We start from the raw sequence: 22,847 nt of genomic DNA on the forward strand, positions 1-22,847 counted from the left end.
TTTGGCACAGATTTTTAGGTGAATCAGTTTAGAAACCTAGTTCAAAAGGAAATCTCAGGAATATGACAAAAATCAAAAATAAAAAATAAAAAGTGCTTGTGGTCCGGGGACTTTTATCCTGCTTTTGACTGACAAACTGATGAAACCATAACGTGTAACCGCCCCTTTTGCCCATGCGACAAGCATGATATAACCCAGACAATGTAAAATCTTGGTCAATAGGCTTTTTAATTGCTTTAATTGGCTCTTCAATTGTTAGCGGCCATGTCTCCTATTTCCATGCGCACCCATCGACCTCAATAATACGCGCATGACTGCATACCCGTTGGATATGCGCCCAACTTTGGAACATAAAATTCAAGCTGCGATTTTTCCCTTTTGTATATAAATCTTTTGAGAATAGTCGCATGTTAGAACTTTGACGGGAAACCATGTGTATACTTCTTATCGAGAAAAAACGTTGTCCCATAGGATTGATCTTCTGCTTTTGTGGTGATTGTCTTTAGTGAATCGAATTTCTAAGATTTCTTAAGTGAGACAGAAGGTAGAATCTTTGAGGTGATACATTTTTATTCTTTGACCAAAATGTCCATTAAATAAACCAGCATGCCAACGTACCAAAGACATGTTGCCAGATGCAAAACTATTCAAATACGTAGATATGCACAATGTATTCTGAGGAGGATTCTATACCAAGACATTGGGATACAGATGAAAATCGTTAAATTAATAATGACTTTGTACTTATATTCTCTTAACTGTTTTCTTATTCTGTTTTCATTATTGAATCAGTTTTGATTATTTTGTTCAATTTTGAGATCAAGTGGTTTTGACTTCTTTATTGATATAATAATGACAAGTCAATGAAAGTGTATAAAGAGATGATCAACAGTTGAGCATCAAGAAATAAAACAGTAATCTAATCAAGTGTTAGGAGTTTAATTTAGATAAACGCGAGGCATTTTGGTAGTTTGAACCAGGGCAGGTCTTGCTTAGTTAATAGTAGAACACTGGGGAGTGTTATAGAAAAGAGATCTAGAAGTACAGGTTCATAGCTCCTTGAAAGTGGAGTCACAGGTGGACAGAGTGGTGAAGAAGGCATTCGGCATGCTTAGTTTCATTGGTCAGAACATTGAGCACAAGGGTTGGAATGTCTTGTTGAAGTTGTACAAGACATCGGTAAGGCCAACTTGAAATACTGTGTACAGTTTTGGTCGCCCCATTATAGAAAGGATATTATTAAACTAGAAAGAGTGCAAAGAAGATTTATTAAGATGCTACTAGGACTTGATGGTTTGAGTTATAAGGGGAGGCTGGATAGCCTGGGACTTTTTCCCTGGAGTGTAGGAGATTTAGGGGTGATCTTATAGAGATCTATAAAATAATGAGGGACATAGATCAGCTAAATAGTCAAAATCTTTTCCCAAAGGTAGAGGAGTCTAAAGCTAGAGGATATAGGTTTAAGGCGAGAGGGGAGAGATACAAAAGGGTCTAGAGGGGCAATTTTTTCAGAGGATGCTGAGTGTCTGGAACAAGCTGCCAGAGGTAGTAGTAGAGGTGGGTACAACTTTGTCATTTAAAAAGCATTTAGACAGTTACAGGGATAAGATGAGTATAAAGGGATAGGGGGCAAACGTGGGCAATTGGGGCCTGTTTAGTAGTTTAAAAAAAAGGGATGGTCTAGATAAGTTGGGCCAATGGGCCAGTTTCAATGCTGTAAACCTCTACAACTCTAAGTGGTTCAGGCCAAATCTCCAATGGAATTTTTGATTTCTAAACATATGTTACAAGAAAGTCTTGAACTTATTTTGTTTTGTAATCATTTTAATTTTAATTTATATATCAAGATTGTATTCGATCTTATCAGTTTCCATGTCAGAACACTGTATTCTGCATTCTTGAAGTTTTTTAAAGAAATAAATTGTATTTACTTATTCTGCAAATCAGTGTATTGTAGGAATAGACAACAGATACAATATGTTATGATGCTGCTTAGTCAGTAGTTAAATAAAATTAGAAAATGATACATATAAACTCTAGTATTTTTCCAGTCATCTAAAGTTCAGCTTGAGGCAGTTTTTTAAAAATATAAATGTATTTTGATATGTTTACATTTTCAAGGAATTACTGCTTGTTATCATACGTTTTCATTGCTGACAGCAAAACAATTACAGCGACCAAATTTTCATTACACATCATGTAACAGGAAAAGGTGTGCAATATATTGCAAAACCAACCAATTGGTATAATGAGGTCAGCTGGGTTTAACAGAAAAACAGCTGTTTTCAAGGTACTGAGCCTTCAAAATATAGATATAAGAGTTTAATTCTTCTGACATGATCAAATTTAAGGACTGCTGAGATTGATTCTGTTTTCCTATCTTGCCATTTAAATTTTAAATTCAATGATTTCAAGCTGTATTTATAAGCTTAACGTTTTTCCATCGGACATCCCCTGTTGCATTTCAAAAAGTCTCCATCAACAACAAAACCATCAAATCATGCTGGTGATCTCACCTTTCTAGAGAATTCGGTCTACCACCTGCCTCTATAAAGGGATCCTCTGCATCTTCATCGGTATCACTGTTTTTAGCAGAGATACTGCCTCATGAGAAAGCAATAGAGCAGAAGCAGAGTAAAGGAAAAGAAATAAAAACTTGACAATTGCGGACAGTGAGATGTCATGCACATTATATTATATATTATAATAATCATTAACTAGAGGTATTGCATCAGGAAATACTTAGAATCTTTAAACCTGAAACAATTCAAATCAGACTAAAAAGGGAGTAGCTATGAAATTACTTTTCAACTATATGAACTTGTAAGGCATATAACTGAAGTGTGGTTGAATACTTTGATGCATCATACACAATACCAAATCCATCCATTTAAGAATATCACTTAAATTCATATTCTTTAAAAATCTTTCAAATGACAATGCAAAAATTAAAATTGATGTTCAGCTCAAGAAAGAGGTCATTAGAAGTGTGTAAGCCACAAAACTTTGAATATTCAGTTCTGGGTCTTGACCTGACCTGACCTGATTTTCAGAGACTCAGAGGTGATAAGTTTTTTTTGTTCTTTTTGCACTTTAGTTCTACTTTCAGATCATTGCTCAATTCTAAACTATCGCTACATTATGGATTACTTGCAAATAGGTATGAATGAATGATGTACTTACGCTTTTTGAATGCCATTCTTTTTGCTATCTGAAGAGCGCAACCCTGAAACACTTTTATCTCTCTGTGATGGACTGATACACCACAGTAAAAAAATTAACAGGATAAATGGAACCAGATTATGCAACAAATAAGAGAAAAAGAGCAGAACAATAATGAGGTCAGCTGCTACAAGATATCTAAAAAGTTAATAACAGATCTTTAAATTTATAGAACAAAAAAGGTCTGGGGGTAAGGTTCATAGCTCTTTGAAAGTGGAGTCACAGGTGGACAGAGTGGTGAGAAGGCCTTCGGCAAGCTTGGTTTCATTGGTCAGAACACTGAGTACAGGAGTTGGGATGTCTTGTTAAAGTTGTACAAGACATTGGTAAGGCCACACTTGGAATACTGTGTACAGTTCTGGTCACCCTATTATAGAAAGGATATTACTAAACGAGAAAAGCGCAGAAAAGATTTACTAGAATGCTACCGGGACTTGGTGGTTTGTGTTATAAGGAGAGGCTGGATCGACTGGGACTTTCCTCTCTGGAGTGTAGCAGGCTGAGGGGTGATCTTATGGAGGTCTATAAAATAATGAGGGCATAGATCAGCTAGATAGTCAATATCTTTTCCCAAAGGTAGGAGAGTATAAAACTAGAGGGCATAGGTTTAAGGTGAGAGAGGAGAGAAACAAAAGTGTCCAGAGGGGCAGTTTTTTCACACAAAGGGTGGTGAGTGTCTGGATCAAGCTGCCAGAGGAGGGTAGAAATGGGTACAATTTTGACTTTTAAAAAGCATTTAGACAGTTAAATGGGTAAGATGGGTATAGAGGGATATGGGCCAAATGCAGGCAATAGGGATTAGCTTAGGGGTTTAAAAAAAAGCGTCATTGACAAGTTGAGCCAAAGGGCCAGTTTCCATGCTGTAAACCTCTATGAGATGTGCCCCTCAAAAAAAAGTGATCTACTCCCTGCTAACCAGGGGGGCACCACCAACTCCTCAGCAGCATCCTCCCCTCCCAAACACTCAAATAACAAGTCACCTCCTCAAAACTATGTAGGCATGAGTGTAACCCCATCTGACCCCACCTTCCTCCTACCTACCTAACCACCCCCCCCCCACCACCAAACCTCCACTCAGCTGCCACTCCCCCCCCCATAGGGCACAGTTTCAATCCAAGGAGGTGACCATTTAGGACTGAGATGAGGAGAAATTACTTCACTCAGATATCCCAGAAGGTTGTGAAATGCTTCATCTTTGAAAACATTTAAGGCTGGGATAGACAGATTCAAGTCTTTCAGGGAATAAAAGAGTATGGGGGAATGGGCAAGAAAATAAAACTGAAGCCCAAGATCAGCCATGATGTATTGAATGGTGGAACAGGCTTGATGGGTTTTGGTCTATTCCTGCTCCTATTTCTTAAGTTCTTCTGTTCCCAAGGACTATAAATAATGGCTTCAATATTCTTCTACCATGGAAGCACTGGATAATGTCAATGATATGTAGACTTGGGAATAACCAAGCAATATTTGAATCATGTGGACCAAACATTAGGAAGGAAGCAAAACGGTCTGTGACAATAATTTATACTCAGGGCACAAGGAAATTAAGGGACTTTTCATGCAGGTTTATTGCCTGAAAATATTCTGAAAAACTATTCAAATGCAGTGGACTGGCTGCCATGGCAAGTCTGCAGCTACACTGCAAAGCTTCACAGTATGATTTCAAATTCATATATTGAAAATAAATCAGCAAAAACAAGGTAATAAATATATTGCTCAACTTCTACCCTCCATAAATCTGACTCATTCCAAAGCTCTGCTGCTCATATCCTGATTTGCACCAAGTCCTGTTCACTCTTTACATCTGTACTCAGTGATCCACAATGGCTCTTGGCCCATCAATGCTTCTATTTGAAAATTCGAAGTGTTTAAATTCCTTGATGGTTTTGCCCTCCTCATCCCTGCAAACATCCTCCAACCCACCAGCTCCTCCCATCCATGAGCTAAAAGTGCTATTTCAATGCTGGCCACATGTGTATCTCCCGTTTTTATTGCTCCATTATTGGTGGCAATGCCTTCGGTTGCCTGGCATCTAAGCTTTGGAAATCCTTCCCTAAATCTCCCTGCCTCTTGCTTTTAAGTTGCACCACAAACACATCTCTTTGGCAAAGATTATGGTCATTTGTGCCAATAACTCAATGTCTGTGTCACATTTTACCTGTTATCACTGCAGTGAAGCGCCTCAGGATATTAAAGGTGTTATATTAATGTAATTTTTTGCTGCATTTAGTATGTCCTTAGTTTTGCTTACCAGCCATAGATCTTCATTTGCTCAGGCAATGGGTCATCAAAGAATGAGTCTTCATCATCAAGGTATAGCTTTTCATCTTTCTTTAATTCTGGGAGACTGGTGGTTGTGTTGGGTATCAAGTCTTGCTTTGGCTCACCAGTAGACAGATTGGTTGCATTTTTAATGTTATCTGAAGTTGCGCCAGTATCTCCAGGACTGCTGTCAGTGATCTTTGGAAAAGTAAATAGAAAGATAATGACTGTAGAAAAATAACTGATTATTGTATGAAATGAATATGTTGAAGCTCTCATATATAAAGCAGCAAAATCCTACAACCTACTGCTCTTAGATTAACTAGATATTGCTTACAAAAATAGATGGAAAAATACATAATTCTAATTGTAAAGCAATGGCTGCGTATGCCTCTCAACTTCATAGGACTAGGTTTCTATGCATTTTAACCTTGTTGCAAAAAGATTTGTGTTTACATTAATAAATAACTAACAGAATACCGAAGGAGTACGTATTAATGGAAGTTGTTTTCGGATATCTTATCAATCTCAAGTTTTAGTGGGTCTCGCTGCAATGGCACAGGATATAGTCGAGTACAAAATACAGAATCCCCAAATCCATTAGAATTATAATGTCACCAGCTGCAACTTTTGATTAATTTTGAACACCAATGTATTGTAGTTAACCCTTTTACAGATTTCAGAGTTCATGCCTATAGCTAGCTATTCACCTTAGTAGTGCATTAGCACAGGTCTGCACATAATATTAAATTGGCAGGGAAACTAAATGTAACAGTAGTAACTCACGGCAACTTCACAGTATAACAGCATATTAAATATCATAGTGCTAATGATGATTATGAATTTAAAAGTAAAGAAAGTTTAAGATCTTGGGTGAGATCTTCTGCCTGTTCAGCTGGTGAGATCTTCTGGTCCTGCTGACAACACATCCCTGTCATGGGTTTCTCAGAGGCATGGGTTGGATTCGATGGAAAATAGTATCAACAGTGGCAGGACGAGAAGATCCCGCCATCGGCCAACAGTGGGTCGCATCCTGGTGGTGTTATTGCAGGAACAGACCCTTATTAAAACAGTTTCCAGCATAAAACAAATGAGAGTCAGTAAACATCTTCAGTTCTGAAAAATATATATTATAACTGCATTGTTGGGAAACCTATGGATCTATCCTGGCATGCCAAATTCTACTGACAAAAGTTTGTTCTTGCTCTTTAAATTTAGCTAATAATTTTTGCAACTGCCATAAAGCCTAGTAACCAAATTATAAAATGGGATATACTCAAACTGTATGATTTCCCCATTTTCTGTAGTAGTCATAGGTGTTCCCACTATACTTTTTTTCAAAGAAGTTACGTGCCGTGCCTGTGCAATAAGTAATGTTTGAGCAATTACCAGGTTTGGACCAACATGCAATTACCTTCTCATCAACTTTGTCCCCACTCTCTTTAACTTTGCCAGTTCCTTTGTATCTAGGTATCTGAATGCAAACAGAAAAAAAATTAACTTGTCCTACATTTGCGATAGAATGAGTAACTTCAAAGCAGTCAGCAGGTGAAAAGATGAAGTCATTGATAATAAATTCTAACTTCACTGAAATTTCCTTCGAAGGAATGAGTTTATGTGAAATAAAAGTTACTGTTGAATTAATATGTACCAGACAAGAGAGCACTTAATTCGATACTGTGTAACGAGGCAGGTAGAATTAGGGATCTTCTTGTGAGGGATCCTCTTCGGACGAGTGATCATAGTATGGTTGAATTTCTGATGCAGATGGAGGATGAGATAGTAGGGTCCCAAACCAGTGTCCTCTGTTTGAACAGAGGGGAGTATGATAAGATGAGGACGGAATTGGCAAATGTAGATTGGGGGTGCAGATTGGTTGGCAGGACAGCTGAGGAACAGTGGAGGATTTTTAAGGAGATCTTTTTTGGTACTCAGCAGAAATATACGGTAAAGAAGGACTGTAAGAGAAGGGGTAACCAGCTGTGGTTATCGAAGGAAATAAAGGAGAGTATTAAACTAAAAGCTGATGCGTACAGAGCAGCTAAAAATAGTGGCGAATTAGAAGATTGGGAAAGATTTAAAAAACAACAAAGAATGACTAAGAAAGCGATAAAGAAAGGAAAGATAAAGTATGAAGTTAAACTAGCTCTAAATATAAAAAATGATAGTAAAAGTTTTTACCAATATATAAAGAAGAGACTGGCTAGGATGAATGTTGGACCCTTGGAGGGTCCAACATTTAGCAGTGAGTAACGAGGAAATGGCTGAGGCTTTAAATAAGTTTTTTGCGTCGGTCTTCACGGAGGAGGACACAAATAGCTTACCGAATATTAAAGATAGAGGGATGGTAGGAGATGAGGTCCTTAATGCAATTACTGTCACTAGAGAGGTAGTGCTTGGTAGACTAACGGGACTGAAGGTAGACAAGTCCCCGGGACCGGATGGAATGCATCCCAGGGTTCTGAAAGAAATGGCAGAAGTAATAGCGGATGCTTTAGTAATTATTTATCAAAATTCGCTGGACTCTGGGGAAGTGCCAGAGGATTGGAAAATGGCTAACGTTACGCCACTGTTTAAAAAAGGTAGCAGACAAAAGGCAGGGAATTATAGGCTGGTTAGCTTAACGTCCGTAGTTGGAAAAATGCTAGAATCCATCATCAAAGAAGAAATAGCAAGACACCTAGAAAAGAACAGTTTGATCAAGCAGACGCAGCACGGATTCGTGAAGGGGAAGTCATGTTTAACGAATTTATTGGATTTCTATGAGGACGTGACTAGTGCGGTAGACAAGAGGGGAACCGGTGGATGTGGTGTTTTTGGATTTCCAGAAGGCATTTGATAAGGTGCCTCATAAAAGGTAGCTGCAGAAGGTTAGGGTACACGGAATTGGGCGTAAAGTGTTAGTGTGGATTGAGGATTGGTTATCTAACAGGAAGCAGAGTTGGAATCAATGGGTGCTTTTCTGGTTGGCAGTTGGTGACTAGTGGAGTGCTGCAGGGATCAGTGCTGGGGCCTCAACTGTTTACCATTTACATAGACGATCTGGAGGAGGGGGCTTAGTGTAGGGTAACAAAATTTGCTGACGACACGCAGATGAGTGGAAAAGCGAATTGTGTGGAGGGCACGGAAAGTCTGCAGAGAGATCTGGATAGGCTGAGTGAGTGGGCGAGGACCTGGCAGATGGAGTATAACATTAGCAAATGTGAGGTTATCCACTTTGGTAGAAATAATAGTAGGAGGGATTATTATTTAAAAGGGTGAAAAGCTGCAGCATGCTACAGTGCAGAGGGACCTGGGGGTCCTTGTGCACAAATTGCAAAAACCCAGTCTGCAGGTGATCAAGAAGGTGAATGGAATGTTGGCCTTTATAGCGAGGGGGATAGAATATAAAAGCAGGGAGGTTTTGCTGCAACTGTACAGGGCACTGGTGAGGCCGAAACTGGAGTACTGTGTACAGTTTTGGTCCCCGTATTTGCGAAAGGATATATTGGCCTTGGAGGGAGTACGGAGAAGGTTCACCAGGCTGATACTGGTGATGAGGGGGTTAACTTATGAAGAGAGATTGAATGGAGTGGGTCTGTACTCGTTGGAGTTTAGAAGGCTGAGGGGGGATCTTATAGAGGCTTTCAAGATAATGAAGGGGCTAAATAGGGTAGAGGTAGAGAGATTCCTCCTGCTTAAAAAGAATAGCAGAACTAGAGGGCACAGCCTCAAAATGGGGTGGGGGAGGTGGGGGTGCAGTTTAGAACGGAGTTGAGGAGGAACTTCTTCACTCAAAGGGTGGTGAATCTCTGGAATTCTCTGCCCATTGAAGTGGTGGAGGCTACCTCGCTGAATATATTTAAGTCACGGGTAGATAGATTTCTGATAGACAAGGGAATTAAGGGTTATGGGGAGAAAGTGGGAAAGTGGAACTGATTCACTTCAGATCAGCCATGATCTTATTGAATGGCAGGGCAGGCTCGAAGGGTTAGATGGCCTACTCCTGCTCCTATTTCTTACGTTCAGAAATTGAGGATTTAATGTTTAGAGTATTATACTGTGATACCGATAGCTCTGCAAAGTGATAATTCAAATCTGAACCTAAACAGCAATCAATATGTGTTAATATAAAAAACAAAATACATCATGTTTGTTAGTAAGAACGGATGGAATTTTCTGTCCTTCCCACTGGCAGTACCTTCTGGTTCTGTCAAAGTCGACTCCTTGTTTAATACTCCTTGGCGCAGAATGGGGCTAGCCATGCAAATTAACATTGACTTCGGTGGGACCAGCAGATCCTGCCAGCGGTTCAATAGTGAAATACTTCTACTGCTGGAAACCTACCGCGGGGTTTGGAAAATTCTGGCAAATATTTACATAATTATCTCCAGTTTAAATTTTTTTTGTGGTAATACAACAAAAAGAGACACAAGAGAGAATGTAACACTGACCTCCTCATCCTTCACAGGGAAGCATGAAAATAAACTTGGAAGATCAGTGAAAAAATAATGCTTCAGAATGCAGACAATGAACTACGTAGATACAATACTGCAAAAACTTTGATGATTCAATAAAGAAAAGTCACGTTTGCTCATTGGAAATGGGCAGCTCTGAAATGGCTGACGTTTATTGTCCATCCCTATTCATTCCTGAAAAGATGGGCCTGAACCACCAATGTTCTGAACCACTGCAGTCCATGTGATGTCCACAAAATATTAACTAGAAATATTTATACAAGTACCTTCTTGCCAGTGGATTTAAGACCATAATCAGATCAGGTTTTAATGACAGATTAGAGTTGAGGGATCGAATGGTCTATTGTTCCTATTTCTTGTGTTCACATTGAAGCCCTTTATACAACTGCCCAAATGAACACAAAGAAAATACTATTATATCCCTTTAGATGCTCAAAACAACAAAAGGATAAAATTTTGAAGAAAAATTATGCTTTCTTCCCTTTGTTTCTTTTTAATGTTCAAAAAGAAGCTTTCATGTTTACCTAATGAATTATTTACCCGGTGCAAACATCAAGTCGTTTACAGTTCAGGAAAGCTCTTTCAAATACCACAAAGGTCTTATATCCTTGTTCTTCAATTAACGTTAGTGTTAATTTCAGATGCAGTTGCAGCATTCAATTTGTCCCTCATTTCCCACATCGCCCGTTGCTTTGGTTCTGAGTGGCAAGCGTTTTGACTTGCTCAGCTCATTCCTTGTTTAATAATGCTCCTGTGAAGCACCTTGGTATGTTACACTATGTTAAATATGCTATAAGTGTGTTATTGGGAATACATACACAGGAAAAGAAAAATTTTCATTTAGTCAGTCAGATGTAAATAAAAGTGACAAGATAAAAAGGGCACAGCTAAGCTAATGCAGTAACCAGCTGTACCTTTAATCCTCGATTAGCCTTCTGTATAAAACTGCCGAATTATTGAATTGGCTTATTATTCTCACTTGCAGTATTTCTCCAACAATTTTCTCTTATGGAGCTTTTACTCCTGAAGTTGGTGGCTCATATTCGTCAAAGCTTAAAAGGTGGAAGGAAAAAAGTGTTCCTCTTTGCAAGCCTGTATAGTACATATTCATTACTTAAAATCATAGCTACGCTGAGGAAAAGCTCAACTCTGACATCAACATGTTCTCAATTAGTTAAGGACAATCACAAATAGGAACACTGGATTCCTCCCCCAGGTACACAAAAGCCAACTGGATCAAACCAAGTTTGCATAATTCAGGTCAGGAATCAAACTTTCCCCCTTTTCACAACATTATTACAATATGCACTGAGCTTCCTCTTCACACAATTACAGTAGCTTAGAATACTTCATGCTTGCAACACTTTCCTTTCTTGCATCAGCCCATTGTTAATGTAAATTTTTGTACTACCAAATTGAGTTAGTGAGAATGCTTAGCTATTTCTTACAATCTTTCACATCTAACTACAAAGATAAAAATAAATGATAAGCTTGAGTTCAAGATTTAATAGTCAGCTGAATCAATGGAAGAGTGACATGCAGAAGAAAGGAAGGAAGGAACCTTTGCAAAATTGAAACCAATGCATCTTCTATCTCACTAGCCACATCTTTCAAGACCATTTTCTGATGGATAAAAGGTTGATAAACAACCTCCACATACGCACATTTTTCCAAAAGCAAAATATTATTGATACTGGAAATTTTAAATAAAAATAGAACATGTTAAAAATATGCAGCAGATCAGGCAGCATTTGTGGAGAGAGTACAGGGCAGTCTGATGGCACAATGGTTAGCACTGCTGCCTTACAGTTCCAGGGACTTGGATTTGATTCTTGACTTGGGTCAGTGTCTGTGTGGAGTTTACACAGCCTCCACATGTTTTCATGGGTTTCCTCCAGGTGCTCCGGTTTCCTCCCACAGTCCAAAGATGTGCGGGTTAGGTTGATTGGACATGCTAAATTAACCATTAGAGTCACGGGATGTGATAGCTTAGAGGGATTAGCAGGGTAACTGAGGATAACACCTGGATGGGATTGTTGTCGATGCAAACTCAAAGGGCCAAATAGCCTCCTTCTGCACTGCAGGGTTTTTATGTAACACAGTTTAATGTTTAAGCATACCACTGATAGGTAATTGAGTAAATGCTAACTGTTTCTCTCTCCACAGATGATGCCTAACCTGCTGAATATCTAAAAAAAATCACTTTTTTTGATAAAGGATCACATTTTCTGCTTCTGGTCACCAATTTTTTCTTCTTTCCTTTGGTGTAAATAGGAGTTTGTCCCCAAATGGAAGAACTGCTTCTAAACATAAATGAGGCAAACCAAGTTTTGTTTCTTCAGTCAAGGCACAGCACATACCAAATATCAATCCTTCCCTCCACACATTCTCTGAATTTATACTTTAAATCTATTATTTTCCACCTGCAATTTCTAGATTTTACTCTGTTACTCATTTCTTTTTGCTTGGAAAATAAACCAGAGCTTGGCACATTACAAGATGAAACATTCGCATCTAATCACTTTGTGGCTGAACACTATGACCAAAATAAATAATGGATTTTCGTCTGAATTTTTCATTTGTATTTTGGATTTCTAGAAACAGAATGGAGGAATCCAAAGCCTAAAATTGTACAGGTTTTTTTTTAAAAGTAAAGCCCAATAGGGGATCTAAAGTATCTGGATTCCCAAGAAGAGTCATATGGACTCAAAACGTAAATGGTTTCTCTCTCCACAGATGCTGCCAGACTTGTTGAGTTTTTCCAGCATTTTCTGCTTTTGTTTCAGGATATCGAAGGTGCTATATGCAGATAGGTGTTATACGCAGATTTCACATTGAATAACAAATATTCCACGCCATCAAAGATTGGCTGTGCCAATATAATGTCAATAATGCAAATGCAGCAATTTGTTTTCAAAAGGTTGTTCAATCACGTATCAGGGCAGACTTTCTGCTAGTAAACACCAGGTTTTCAACTTTCCAGTCACAATGAAACTGATTTTGAAACTACTGCAAATTAGTGCCTGAAGTGAGCTCATTATCCCACTCATACTGACCTACACTTCCTTCCAAACCCACAATGCCTTAAACAACTTGCATAATATAGTACTTTTAAAATAATAAAACATTCCAAGGCTTTTCACGGGAGTGTTACTGACAAAAATTTGACATTGATTCAGGGAAGTAAATATTAAAAATTTGGGGTAGGTTTTAAGGCATGTCTCAATGGAGAAGAGGGGTACAGGGAGAGAATTCAAGAACCTAGGACCTATACAACTAAAGGCAAAGCTATGAATGGTGGAGCAATTAAAATCAGGGATCAGGGCAGCATGGTGACACAATGGTTTGCACATCTACCTCGCTGTGCCAGGGACCCAAGTTCAATTCCAGCCTCTGGTAATTGCCTGTTTGGAATTTGCACATTCTCCCTTTGTCTGATCGTTTCCTTCGGGTGCTCTGGTTTCATAGAATCAGAGCGCAGAAGAGGAACCTTTGGCCCATTGAGTCCAAACTGACACTAGAAACACCTGAACTGCCACCAAATCCCATCTGCCAGCACTTGGCCCATAGCCCTCAATGTTATGATATGCCAAGTGCTCATTCAGATACCTTTTAAAGGATATGAGACAACTCGCCTCTACCACCCTTCCTGGCAGCGCATTTCAGGTCATCACCCACTCTGGGTAAAAAAGCTTTTCCTCACAACCCCCCCAAACCTCCTGCCCCTTGTGACTGACCCTCCAACTAAGGGGAACAGCTGCTCCTTATCCACTCTGTCCATGTCCCTCATAACTTAGACAGCTTGATCAGGTCACCCCTCAGTTTTCTCTGTTCCAACAAAAATAACGCAAGCCTACGCAACCTCCCCTCATAACTTTAATGTTTTATTCCAGGCAGCATCCTGGTGAATCTCCTCTGCACTCCCCCCAGTGCAATCATATCCTTCCAATTATATATATGGTACTTTAGCAGTACTCTAGCTGTGGCCTCACCAAAGTTCTTTATAACTCCAACATGACTTCCCTGCTTTTGTAATCTATTGATAAATACAAGTGTCCCATATGCCTTTTTCACCACCCTACTAACATGCCCTTCTGTTTTCAGAGCTCTGTGTACAAACATACCAAGGTCCCTTTGTTTCACAGAGCTTCTTAGTGTCCTACCATATATTGAGTACTTTCTTGTCAAATTACTCCTTCCAAAGTGGATCACCTTACATACTTTTCGGGGTTAAATTCCATCTGCCACTTAACTGCCCTTTTGACCATTCTGTCTATATGTTTTTGTAGCCCAAGATACCTTGCCTCACTGTTAACCATCTGGCCAATCTTTCTTCTTACATTCTGAAGATGTGTGGGTTAGGTTGATTGGCTATGCTAAATTGATGCTTAGTGTCAGAGGGATTAGCAGGGAAAATATGTAGAGTTATGGGGATAGGCCTGTGTTGGATTGTTGTCAGTGCAAGCTCATGTGTCGAATGGCCTCCTTTGAACTATAGGGAATCCATGATGTGCAAGAGGCTGGAATTGAAGGACAGCAGAGATCTTTGTTAGTTTTTTATTTGTTTATAGGAAGTGGACATCCCAGTCACGGCCAACATTCTCAACTGCCCTTGGAAATATTGTGGTGATCTACCTTCTTGAGCTGTTCTTGTGTGTGTTATACATACACCCTAATTGCTATTAAGATGGAAATGCCAGATTTTGACCCATGTCATGTGTTCCTATTGGCCTACTGTCCTTAGTCTTCTACACAGTAGAGGCTGCAGGTTTGGAAAATGCAGTTAAAGAAACCTCCATGAGTTGCTGCAATGCATCTTGTAGATGATACATATTGCTGCCAGAGGTGGATGCGGAAAATGTTTTAAATGGCAGAGGGAGTACCAATCTGTCTGCTTTGTCCTGATTGGTGTTGAGCTTCCTTGAGTGTTATAGAATCTGCACACTTACCCAGCTGAATGGGAACTATATCATTACATGTAGAGTTGTGAAAAGTAGCTGGTGAACAGACTTCAGGGAGTCAAGATAAGTTATGGTTGCAAAATCCCATTTATTTTCTGCTCAAAGTGTGACCTCAGAATTTGATGGTGGGGAAATCCAACATTAGTAATGTTGTTGAATATCATGGGAGATTGTCAGATTGTCTCTTGTTGGATATGGTCATTACTTGGCATTTGTGTGGTACTAGTGTTACTTATCTGAATGTTGCCCAGGTCTTGCAGCATGCATATCATGCACTACTTCAAATACCCGAGATCCTGCTGATGGAACTGAACACTCTACAATCAACAGTAAATATTTCCACTTCTGACTGTATAATAGAGGAAAGATTGGGGGAGGGGGATAATTCCCCATCTGTTCCCATTGGTGGGATTCTCTGATCCTGCTGGCAGCCTGCCCCCAGAGAATCCCGCTACCAGTTAATAGCACGTCATCTCCCACCGCCGAGAAACACGCAGCTGGGAGACCAAAGGATTCCACCATTATTGCCAAAGTAGCAGAATGTGGTTCGGCTTAGGACACTGTTTGAGGAATACAGGTAGTGATTTTCAAAGGGTGAGAAAAGTCATCTCAACAACCATAGCTATTTTCCTTTATACTAGGTACAGTCCAACCAGTGGAGAGTTTCCCCACTCCTCTAATTCCAACTGACTTTACCTTCATTAGGGCTCCTTCATTTAATGTTCAATAAAATGCTGCCTTGATATCAAGGGCAGTCACTGTTAAACTTAGTTCTGGAACTCAGCTCTTTTGGTGGGATTTAGATGAAGACTGTAATGGTGTCTGGGGCTGAGTGGCCCTGATAGAACCCAAACTGAACAGTGGTGAGAATATTAGTGAGTAGGTGCTGCTTGATAGTACTGCCAATTACATCATCATTTTGCTGATAACTGTTGAAGGGATTGGATTTGTCCTGTTTTCTTTGAACAGGACATATATCTTGTTGGATAGATGCCAGTGTTGTAGCCTGGCAAGAGCCATGGCCAGTTCTAGAGCATAACCTTTCAGTATTACAGGTGGAATGTTGCAGGGGTCAATAATCTTTGATGTATTCAGTGCACCCAAACATTTCTTGATGTCATGAGACATGTAATTACCAAAAATTGGCCTCTACAATGCTGAGAACCACAGGTGACTAAGGATTATCCCCTCAGCACTTCCGGTTGATGATGTCCAACTCTTCAACCTTCTCTTTTGCACCAATATGCTGGGTTCTGCCATTATCGGGGATGGGAATTTTTGTGGAGCTTTCCTCCTGTTGACCACCACCATTCATAACTTGATGTGACAGTAGTGCAGATCTTTGATGCAACCTATTGGTTGTGGTCTGCTTAGCTATCTATAGCATGTTGTTTATTTTGTTTAGCGTGCATGTTCTGTGTTGTAGATTCACCAGGTTGGCACCTATGTTTAAGTATGCTTGGAACTGTGCCTGAAATGGTTTCCTGCACTTCTAAATGATTCAGGATTGGTCAGTGGCTTAATGATAGTGATAGAGTGAGGTGCTGGGCCATACGGTTACAGATGGTGATGGAATACAATTCTGCTGTTGCAGATAGCCCACAGCACATCAAGGATATTCTGCAGTGTCTCAAAGGTGCCCAGTTTTGAACTATTAGACCTGTTCTGAATCTATCCCATTTAGCACAGAGTATCAGTGAGGTTTTTTAAAAGAAAAGCACTTAAAAAATAACTCATTACCCAAAAGTGTGGCTCAAAACCATGACCCTAAGATCTATTTTGTACAAATTGAGATATTCAGTGTAGGAACATCTTGCACAAATTAATTCACAACTTGTACCCAATAAATAAAAAAAAGAAAATATTAAAATTGATTAAAATTGCAGTATTCTCTTTCTGCGATGTTAAAATGGCAGTCAGTCATCTGTACATTCCTAATTCCATTCAGTCAGCAGCTGGAGTTACAGTGGTTTTCAAAATGTTGTGCAACTAACATGAATGTTAGGAGCCAACCTATATGCTAATCAGGAGTTTAATCATTCCGAGGTTGAATCATTCTCAGAGCTGTTGCTCCTAGAGCATGTGAAACTGCTTTACCAAGATAGGTTGACCAAACACTTTAGAACCTAAACTGTCAATGTTATACTGGGTAAAATATTCCCAAAATTCTGTGTACAGTGATGCTGAACTCAGAAAATTTATTAACAATAGTTCTCATTTCCTTCATAATAACACTTCAGTTATTATATTGCCTCCCTCTTGGAGAAGGTTAATCCTACTGAAATACTATTCCAAAAACAGTAGCCTAACAGAACCCTGCACAAATTGCCATTCATCATATCTGACGTGAAACAGCAAGTTTCAAGAGACCATTTTAATGCCATGAATAACATGGCTAACTGAAATTAACTGCCTGGCTTCTCTCAGCTCATTCAGAGACTGCAATCAAATCTGGTTCGTATGGCTCAGCAATACAACCAACTGGTGGGATTTATCACAGGCCAAGAGAACCTCCTTCTATGTGTTTCTGAATTTTTTTTACATGGAATAGTTTCTGTTGATTCTGAGTGTCATGATCGGGATGTGAAAGATTAAAAAAAAATCTTCATTAGCTGGACTACTTTATAAAGTCATTTTTGTGCTCTTCAAAATGAACAATTGCTGAGCAGACAAAATGATTCAGCTGGTCATCTGATACCAAAGTAACAATGGCCATGGGGATGGTGAGTCTATTCCAGGCAACTGCAACCAAAGAAAAAGTTTTGCATGCCCAAATATCCCAATATGGTGATAATGGCCAAAGCATTAGCAGTCCTAACACAACAGTTTTGACAAAGAGTGTCGGTTAGTTAATCTGGCATCATTATCTCAAACGAAACCCTGACTCCATTTAAATCTCCAGATTCTAGTCATCAACATTGAGAAGTTATTTCACAATCTTCCCCAAGCTGCAGTCTGATATCATCTGCTGGAACTGAATTCTGGAAGTTACTGTTTGACCTCCATATGAATAGAGATAGATAGAGGTGGAGAGACTCTTCCCGCTCAAAAAAGACAGTAGGACTAGGGGGCACAGCCTCAAGATAAGGGGGAGGCGGTTTAGAACGGAGTTGAGGAGGAACTTCTTCACTCAAAGGGTGGTGAATCTCTGGAATTCTCTGCCCGTTGAAGTGGTGGAGGCTGCCTCGCTAAATATTTTTAAGAAGCGGGTTGATGGGTTCTTGATAAGAGAGGGGATTAAGGGTTATGGGGAGAGGGCGGGAAAGTGGAACTGAGCCACGACAGATCAGCCATGATCTTATTGAATGGTGGGGCAGGCTCGAAGGGCTAGATGGCCTACTCCTGCTCCTATTTCTTATGTTCTTATATTATGTTCTTATGAACAAAAATCCAGGCAATGGCCAATGTTGTCTACCACCAAGCCACTGACAGCAAAAAGAATTCTGATCATCATCAAATCTGCCAACTGCTAGAATATTGGAACTCATGTCTCCAGACTAACACATTCTATGTGCCTTCTCAGTCTGGAAAGACAGAGCATCCTACAATCAGTCAATCGCCCCTCAGAAGGAATACTCCAATTGACTTTGGATTCCGGACTCTGTGGGCACATGTAAAACCCATACTTGAACTTTCTCCCTTATTTGCTGTTTATTACGCGAGTGTTTAAAGGGATGGGTTTTGCAAAACTTGTCTCGCGTGTATCTGCGTGCGCACGCGTGCGGTGCATGTAAAATTAAACCAACTCTTTATTACACCTTACCTCGAGCTTGCTGTGCAAGTTATTAATAGAGGATTGGAACATTCCAAATTTAAGGGTTGGGGAAAATATGCCATCATTTATAAAGGGAGTAATCAGAATTTTAAAAAAAACCTGTTTATGGACAGGTAGAGAGTGGAGAAACCAGGTCACCTTAAATTGACCCCTCTCCTGTCCGTGACACTAGGATGTAATTATTGACTCTGAGGCTCGTATTCCTTGGACGTTGTGGTTGTAGAGGGGAAGAAAAAAAAAAGAGCTTGTAGGTGTGGTGAGAAGTTGTGAAAATTTCTTGCGTGGACAGCCATTAATCAGTAGCAGAATACTGAAGACCTGGTTCTGAAAACTGATCTTGATTTAGGTAACCGAGTTGCTATGCCAATGATTTATCAGGTCAGGTTGAAATGGATCACCTCAAGGTAGCATTGTGTTTAATTTATCTGCCTGCTGATGCAGATTGGCACAGGCAGTTCAAAGGAAAGGCTGTACCATCATCGAACAGGCCACTGAAACAAATATTAAAGTTATGAACTAAAAACAGGAAATGCATAACATCCAGGATGATTTAAACTTTTTCAAATATCTGTTTTAAAATTTGTTAGAATTCAACTCAAAACATAGCATTTTATATTCTGCTGATTGGAAGATTTTCATCCAAAGCAGATTGGGTTATGAGAATGATGGTGATTTTTCAACCCATATTCACTATGAGAGAACAGTGGTGCAGGCTGGAAGTCCGCAGAATCAGAAAACACGATTTTGTCAGGAAACGTCCATGATTTTCCCCATCTCTTGCTAGTGACATCATGACGTTTACATCCACAAAGGGTAAGAACCATATTTAAAATTATTTTAATATAACAGGCCCCCGCCATATTATCCCCCCAGCAGTATTTTCCAACCTCACCAACATGACATCATGTCGGCAGGTTACAACAGTTTCACTCAGAAATGAACCTGCCAAGGATATTCCTCCAGATGTGTATGGTGAGGATAGTCCGTGGGAAAAGGGCATGCGCAGGCACTGCCTCAGGAGCAGTGGCAGTGGGTGGCATGTGTATATAGTGGGGTGAAGCTGGTGATGACTGTTGGTGTAAAGCACCCCCCCCCCCCGGCTTTTTTTTTTAAACAAGGTGCCATGTCCCAAAAGCCAATAACTTGAATTAAGCAACTAACATAGTAAAATGGGAATTAATGTAATAAAACAATCCAACTAATCAGCAAGTTTGACTTCACCAACTTTGAATTAAGAGTAGATTGCACAATGGGATCTTTTATTTAGTCATATCCTAATGATTCAAAGTTGCTTAAAACCCATTTGATAATTCAATTTTAAAATCAGTAAATTCACACTTTGCTGTTGTACTGGATAATTCAAATGTAATCCTAGATCATGAAGGGATTGTGAAACATCTTACTTCCACTTAGTGACAGAAAAGGTATGCTTGATAATTCATTTTGTGGCTGTGCTGAGAAAATGATCCAGTAATGCAAACGAGACAACGTAAAAATATAGCAGGTAGTTTGAATCAAGCAGTGAAATGATCTGACTATCTAACAATAAGCAGATTCTTCCAGATCGGTTTCTCAGAGTCCAAATTATTCTTTTTTAAAAATCATTAAATTCCCACTTTACTATTATCTATTTTGTTCAGATAAAATTAGTGGTAATTCAAATTCCAAATGAGAACAAAAAAGTGTGACTGGATCTGTGCATTGTAAATACTATAAATTAACAATTTTAAAAATTATGATCCTTTTAATCTGTCAATGCTAATTAAGTGAAATGCATTTACTGCAATGATGTTTTATAGATGCTATTATTGCATTAAAAACCTCTTACAAATTATAAAAATGGTTGCTAACAGCTATAAAAATGACAGGAAATCTTTGTTCAAAGTACCTTGCTCCCTGTATTTAAAGCAGTATGTCTCCCTTCTGGAAGTTTGCGTGGAGACTGTACAATATCAGTAGCATCCTGGGCTACCTATCATAGAAACAGACAACAGCAGTTGCAAAGTTGAGTAATATTTTTTTAAAACTGCATTACAGCAACTCTATGCTGCAACTATTTAATGGGAAGTGAGCATTGCTGACAAGGCCAACATTTGTTTCCTAACTGCCCTCTGCAGTCCATATGATACAAGTATATCCATAGAGTGTTAGAAAGGGAGTTCCAGGATTTTGATTCATTGACAACAAAAGAACAACTATCAGTATCAGTGGCATAGGGAGTGAATAACTAAATTGGATGGAGAGCCAATCATGAGAGTGGATAGGATTGAACTTCTCAAATACCATCAGGGCCACACTTATCCAGCCAAGTCCAGAGTATTACATCACACTACTGACCCGTGCCACATAAATGGTGAACAGGTTTTGCGGAGTCAAGAGGGGAGTTATTTGCCTCAGAACGTTATAGATTTCCTACAGTGCAGACAGAGGCCTTCATCCCATTGTGTCTGCACCAACTTTCCGACAGAGCATCTTACCCAGGCCCTACCCCTATAACCCCACATATTTACCCTCTAATCCCCCTAACCTACAGTCTTTGGACACTAGAGAGCAATTTAGCCAATCTACCTAAATGCACATCTTTGGCCTCTGACCTATTCTTGTAGCCACAATCTTTATATGGCTGGTCCAGTCCAGTTCCTGGTCAATGTAAACATCAGGATGTTAATAGTGGGAATTTTAGTGATGGTAATACCATTGAATGTCAAGGAGCGTGTTTTCTATGGTTATTCAGTAATATCTGTATGGATATTATAGTTTCTGTCTGCTGAGACTGTCATTATTGTAAAGTGACCAGAGTAACAGCATCAATAAAACCATTTGATTGATATTTGGAAGGTTTTACTTGATTACTACAGGGTTTAGGAAAAATTTTGAATGCAGTTTAAATGAATGCATGTGGCTAGTCACCTCAGATGTAAATAATTGATCGCAAGTTTGTTCAGGTTCTTGATAATGATCTGGAGGAGGGAACCGGGTGTAGGGTGTCGAAATTTGCTGATGACACCAAGATTGGGGGAACGGCAAATTGTGTGGAGGGTGTGGAGAGTCTGCAGAAGGATCTAGATAGGCTGGGCGAATGGGCCAAGAAATGGCAAATGGAATTTAATGTTGGCAAGTGTGAGGTGGTCCACTTTGGTAGGAATAATGGTAGGAAGGACTATTACTTACGGGGCGAAAAACTGCAGCAGGCGACGGTGCAGAGGGACCTCGGGGTCCTTGTGCATGAGTCGCAAAAACCCAGCTTGCAGGTGCAGCAGGTGGTCAGGAAGGCGAATGGGATGCTGGCCTTCATAGCGAGGGGGATTGAATGTAAAAGTAGGGAGGTCTTGCTGCAGCTGTATAGGGCATTGGTGAGGCCGCAGCTGGAGTACTGTGTGCAGTTTTGGGCGCCGCACCTGCGCAAAGATATTTTGGCCTTGGAGGGAGTGCAGAGGAGGTTTACTAGGCAGATACCGGAGTTGAGGGGGTTGAGCTATGAGGAGAGGCTGAATAAACTAGGCTTGTACTCGTTAGAGTTTAGAAGAATGAGGGGAGATCTCATTGAGACGTATAAGATGATGAATGGGATGGATAGGATAGAGGTGGAGAGACTCTTCCCGCCCAAAAGAGACAGTAGGACTAGGGGGCACAGCCTCAGGATAAAGGGGGGGCGGTTTAGAACGGAGTTGAGGAGGAACTTCTTCACTCAAAGGGTGGTGAATCTCTGGAATTCTCTGCCTGTTGAAGTGGTGGAGGCTGCCTCGCTAAATATTTTTAAGACGCGGGTTGATGGGTTTTTGATGAGAGGGGATTAAGGGTTATGGGGAGAGGGCAGGAAGGTGGAACTGAGCCATGACAGATCAGCCATGATCTTATTAAATGGCGGGGCAGGCTCGAAGGGCTAGATGGCCTACTCCTGCTCCTATTTCTTATGTTCTTATGCCAAAGATGTCCACTGGTGCTGAGGCACATTGGAGCAGTAGCAGCATACTGCACCATGGATAGCAAGACAGGAGTTTGCACTTGAAGTTTCCTCACAATTTGAGCTTCTAATTTGCCTTGAATCATTTTGTCTGTGAAGGGGAGTGCTGGACTAGTTCCCGAAAGCAGAGTAGCCAAATACAGAATTACAGGGACAAGAAAAATATTGTTGCTTGTTTTTTTTCAACTATAGCAGGCTGAATGAAA

General features: G+C 39.9%; 1 protein-coding gene across 6 annotated transcripts in view; it reads right to left on the reverse strand.

Annotated features, from left to right (window-relative positions):
* cep43 (centrosomal protein 43) overlaps nt 1-22,847 on the reverse strand; it is an 89,580-nt gene that overhangs the window by 14,842 nt on the left and 51,891 nt on the right. For 3 of the 6 annotated variants that reach the window (XM_080200257.1, XM_080200256.1, XM_080200255.1), the window contains 5 exons: nt 20,566-20,649; nt 6,899-6,958; nt 5,474-5,682; nt 3,184-3,255; nt 2,517-2,600 (listed from right to left, as the gene is read on the reverse strand). In XM_080200257.1, coding sequence (XP_080056383.1) covers nt 2,517-2,600; nt 3,184-3,255; nt 5,474-5,682; nt 6,899-6,958; nt 20,566-20,649 — 509 coding nt within the window. The remainder of the gene's footprint in view (nt 1-2,516; nt 2,601-3,183; nt 3,256-5,473; nt 5,683-6,898; nt 6,959-20,565; nt 20,650-22,847) is intronic. The other 3 variants (XM_080200259.1, XM_080200258.1, XM_080200260.1) reach the window with 3 other exon arrangements.

This window comes from Carcharhinus amblyrhynchos, chromosome 12 (genome assembly GCF_965287045.1).
Source record: "Carcharhinus amblyrhynchos chromosome 12, sCarAmb.v2.hapA, whole genome shotgun sequence".
NCBI classification, from domain to species: Eukaryota; Metazoa; Chordata; class Chondrichthyes; order Carcharhiniformes; family Carcharhinidae; genus Carcharhinus; species Carcharhinus amblyrhynchos.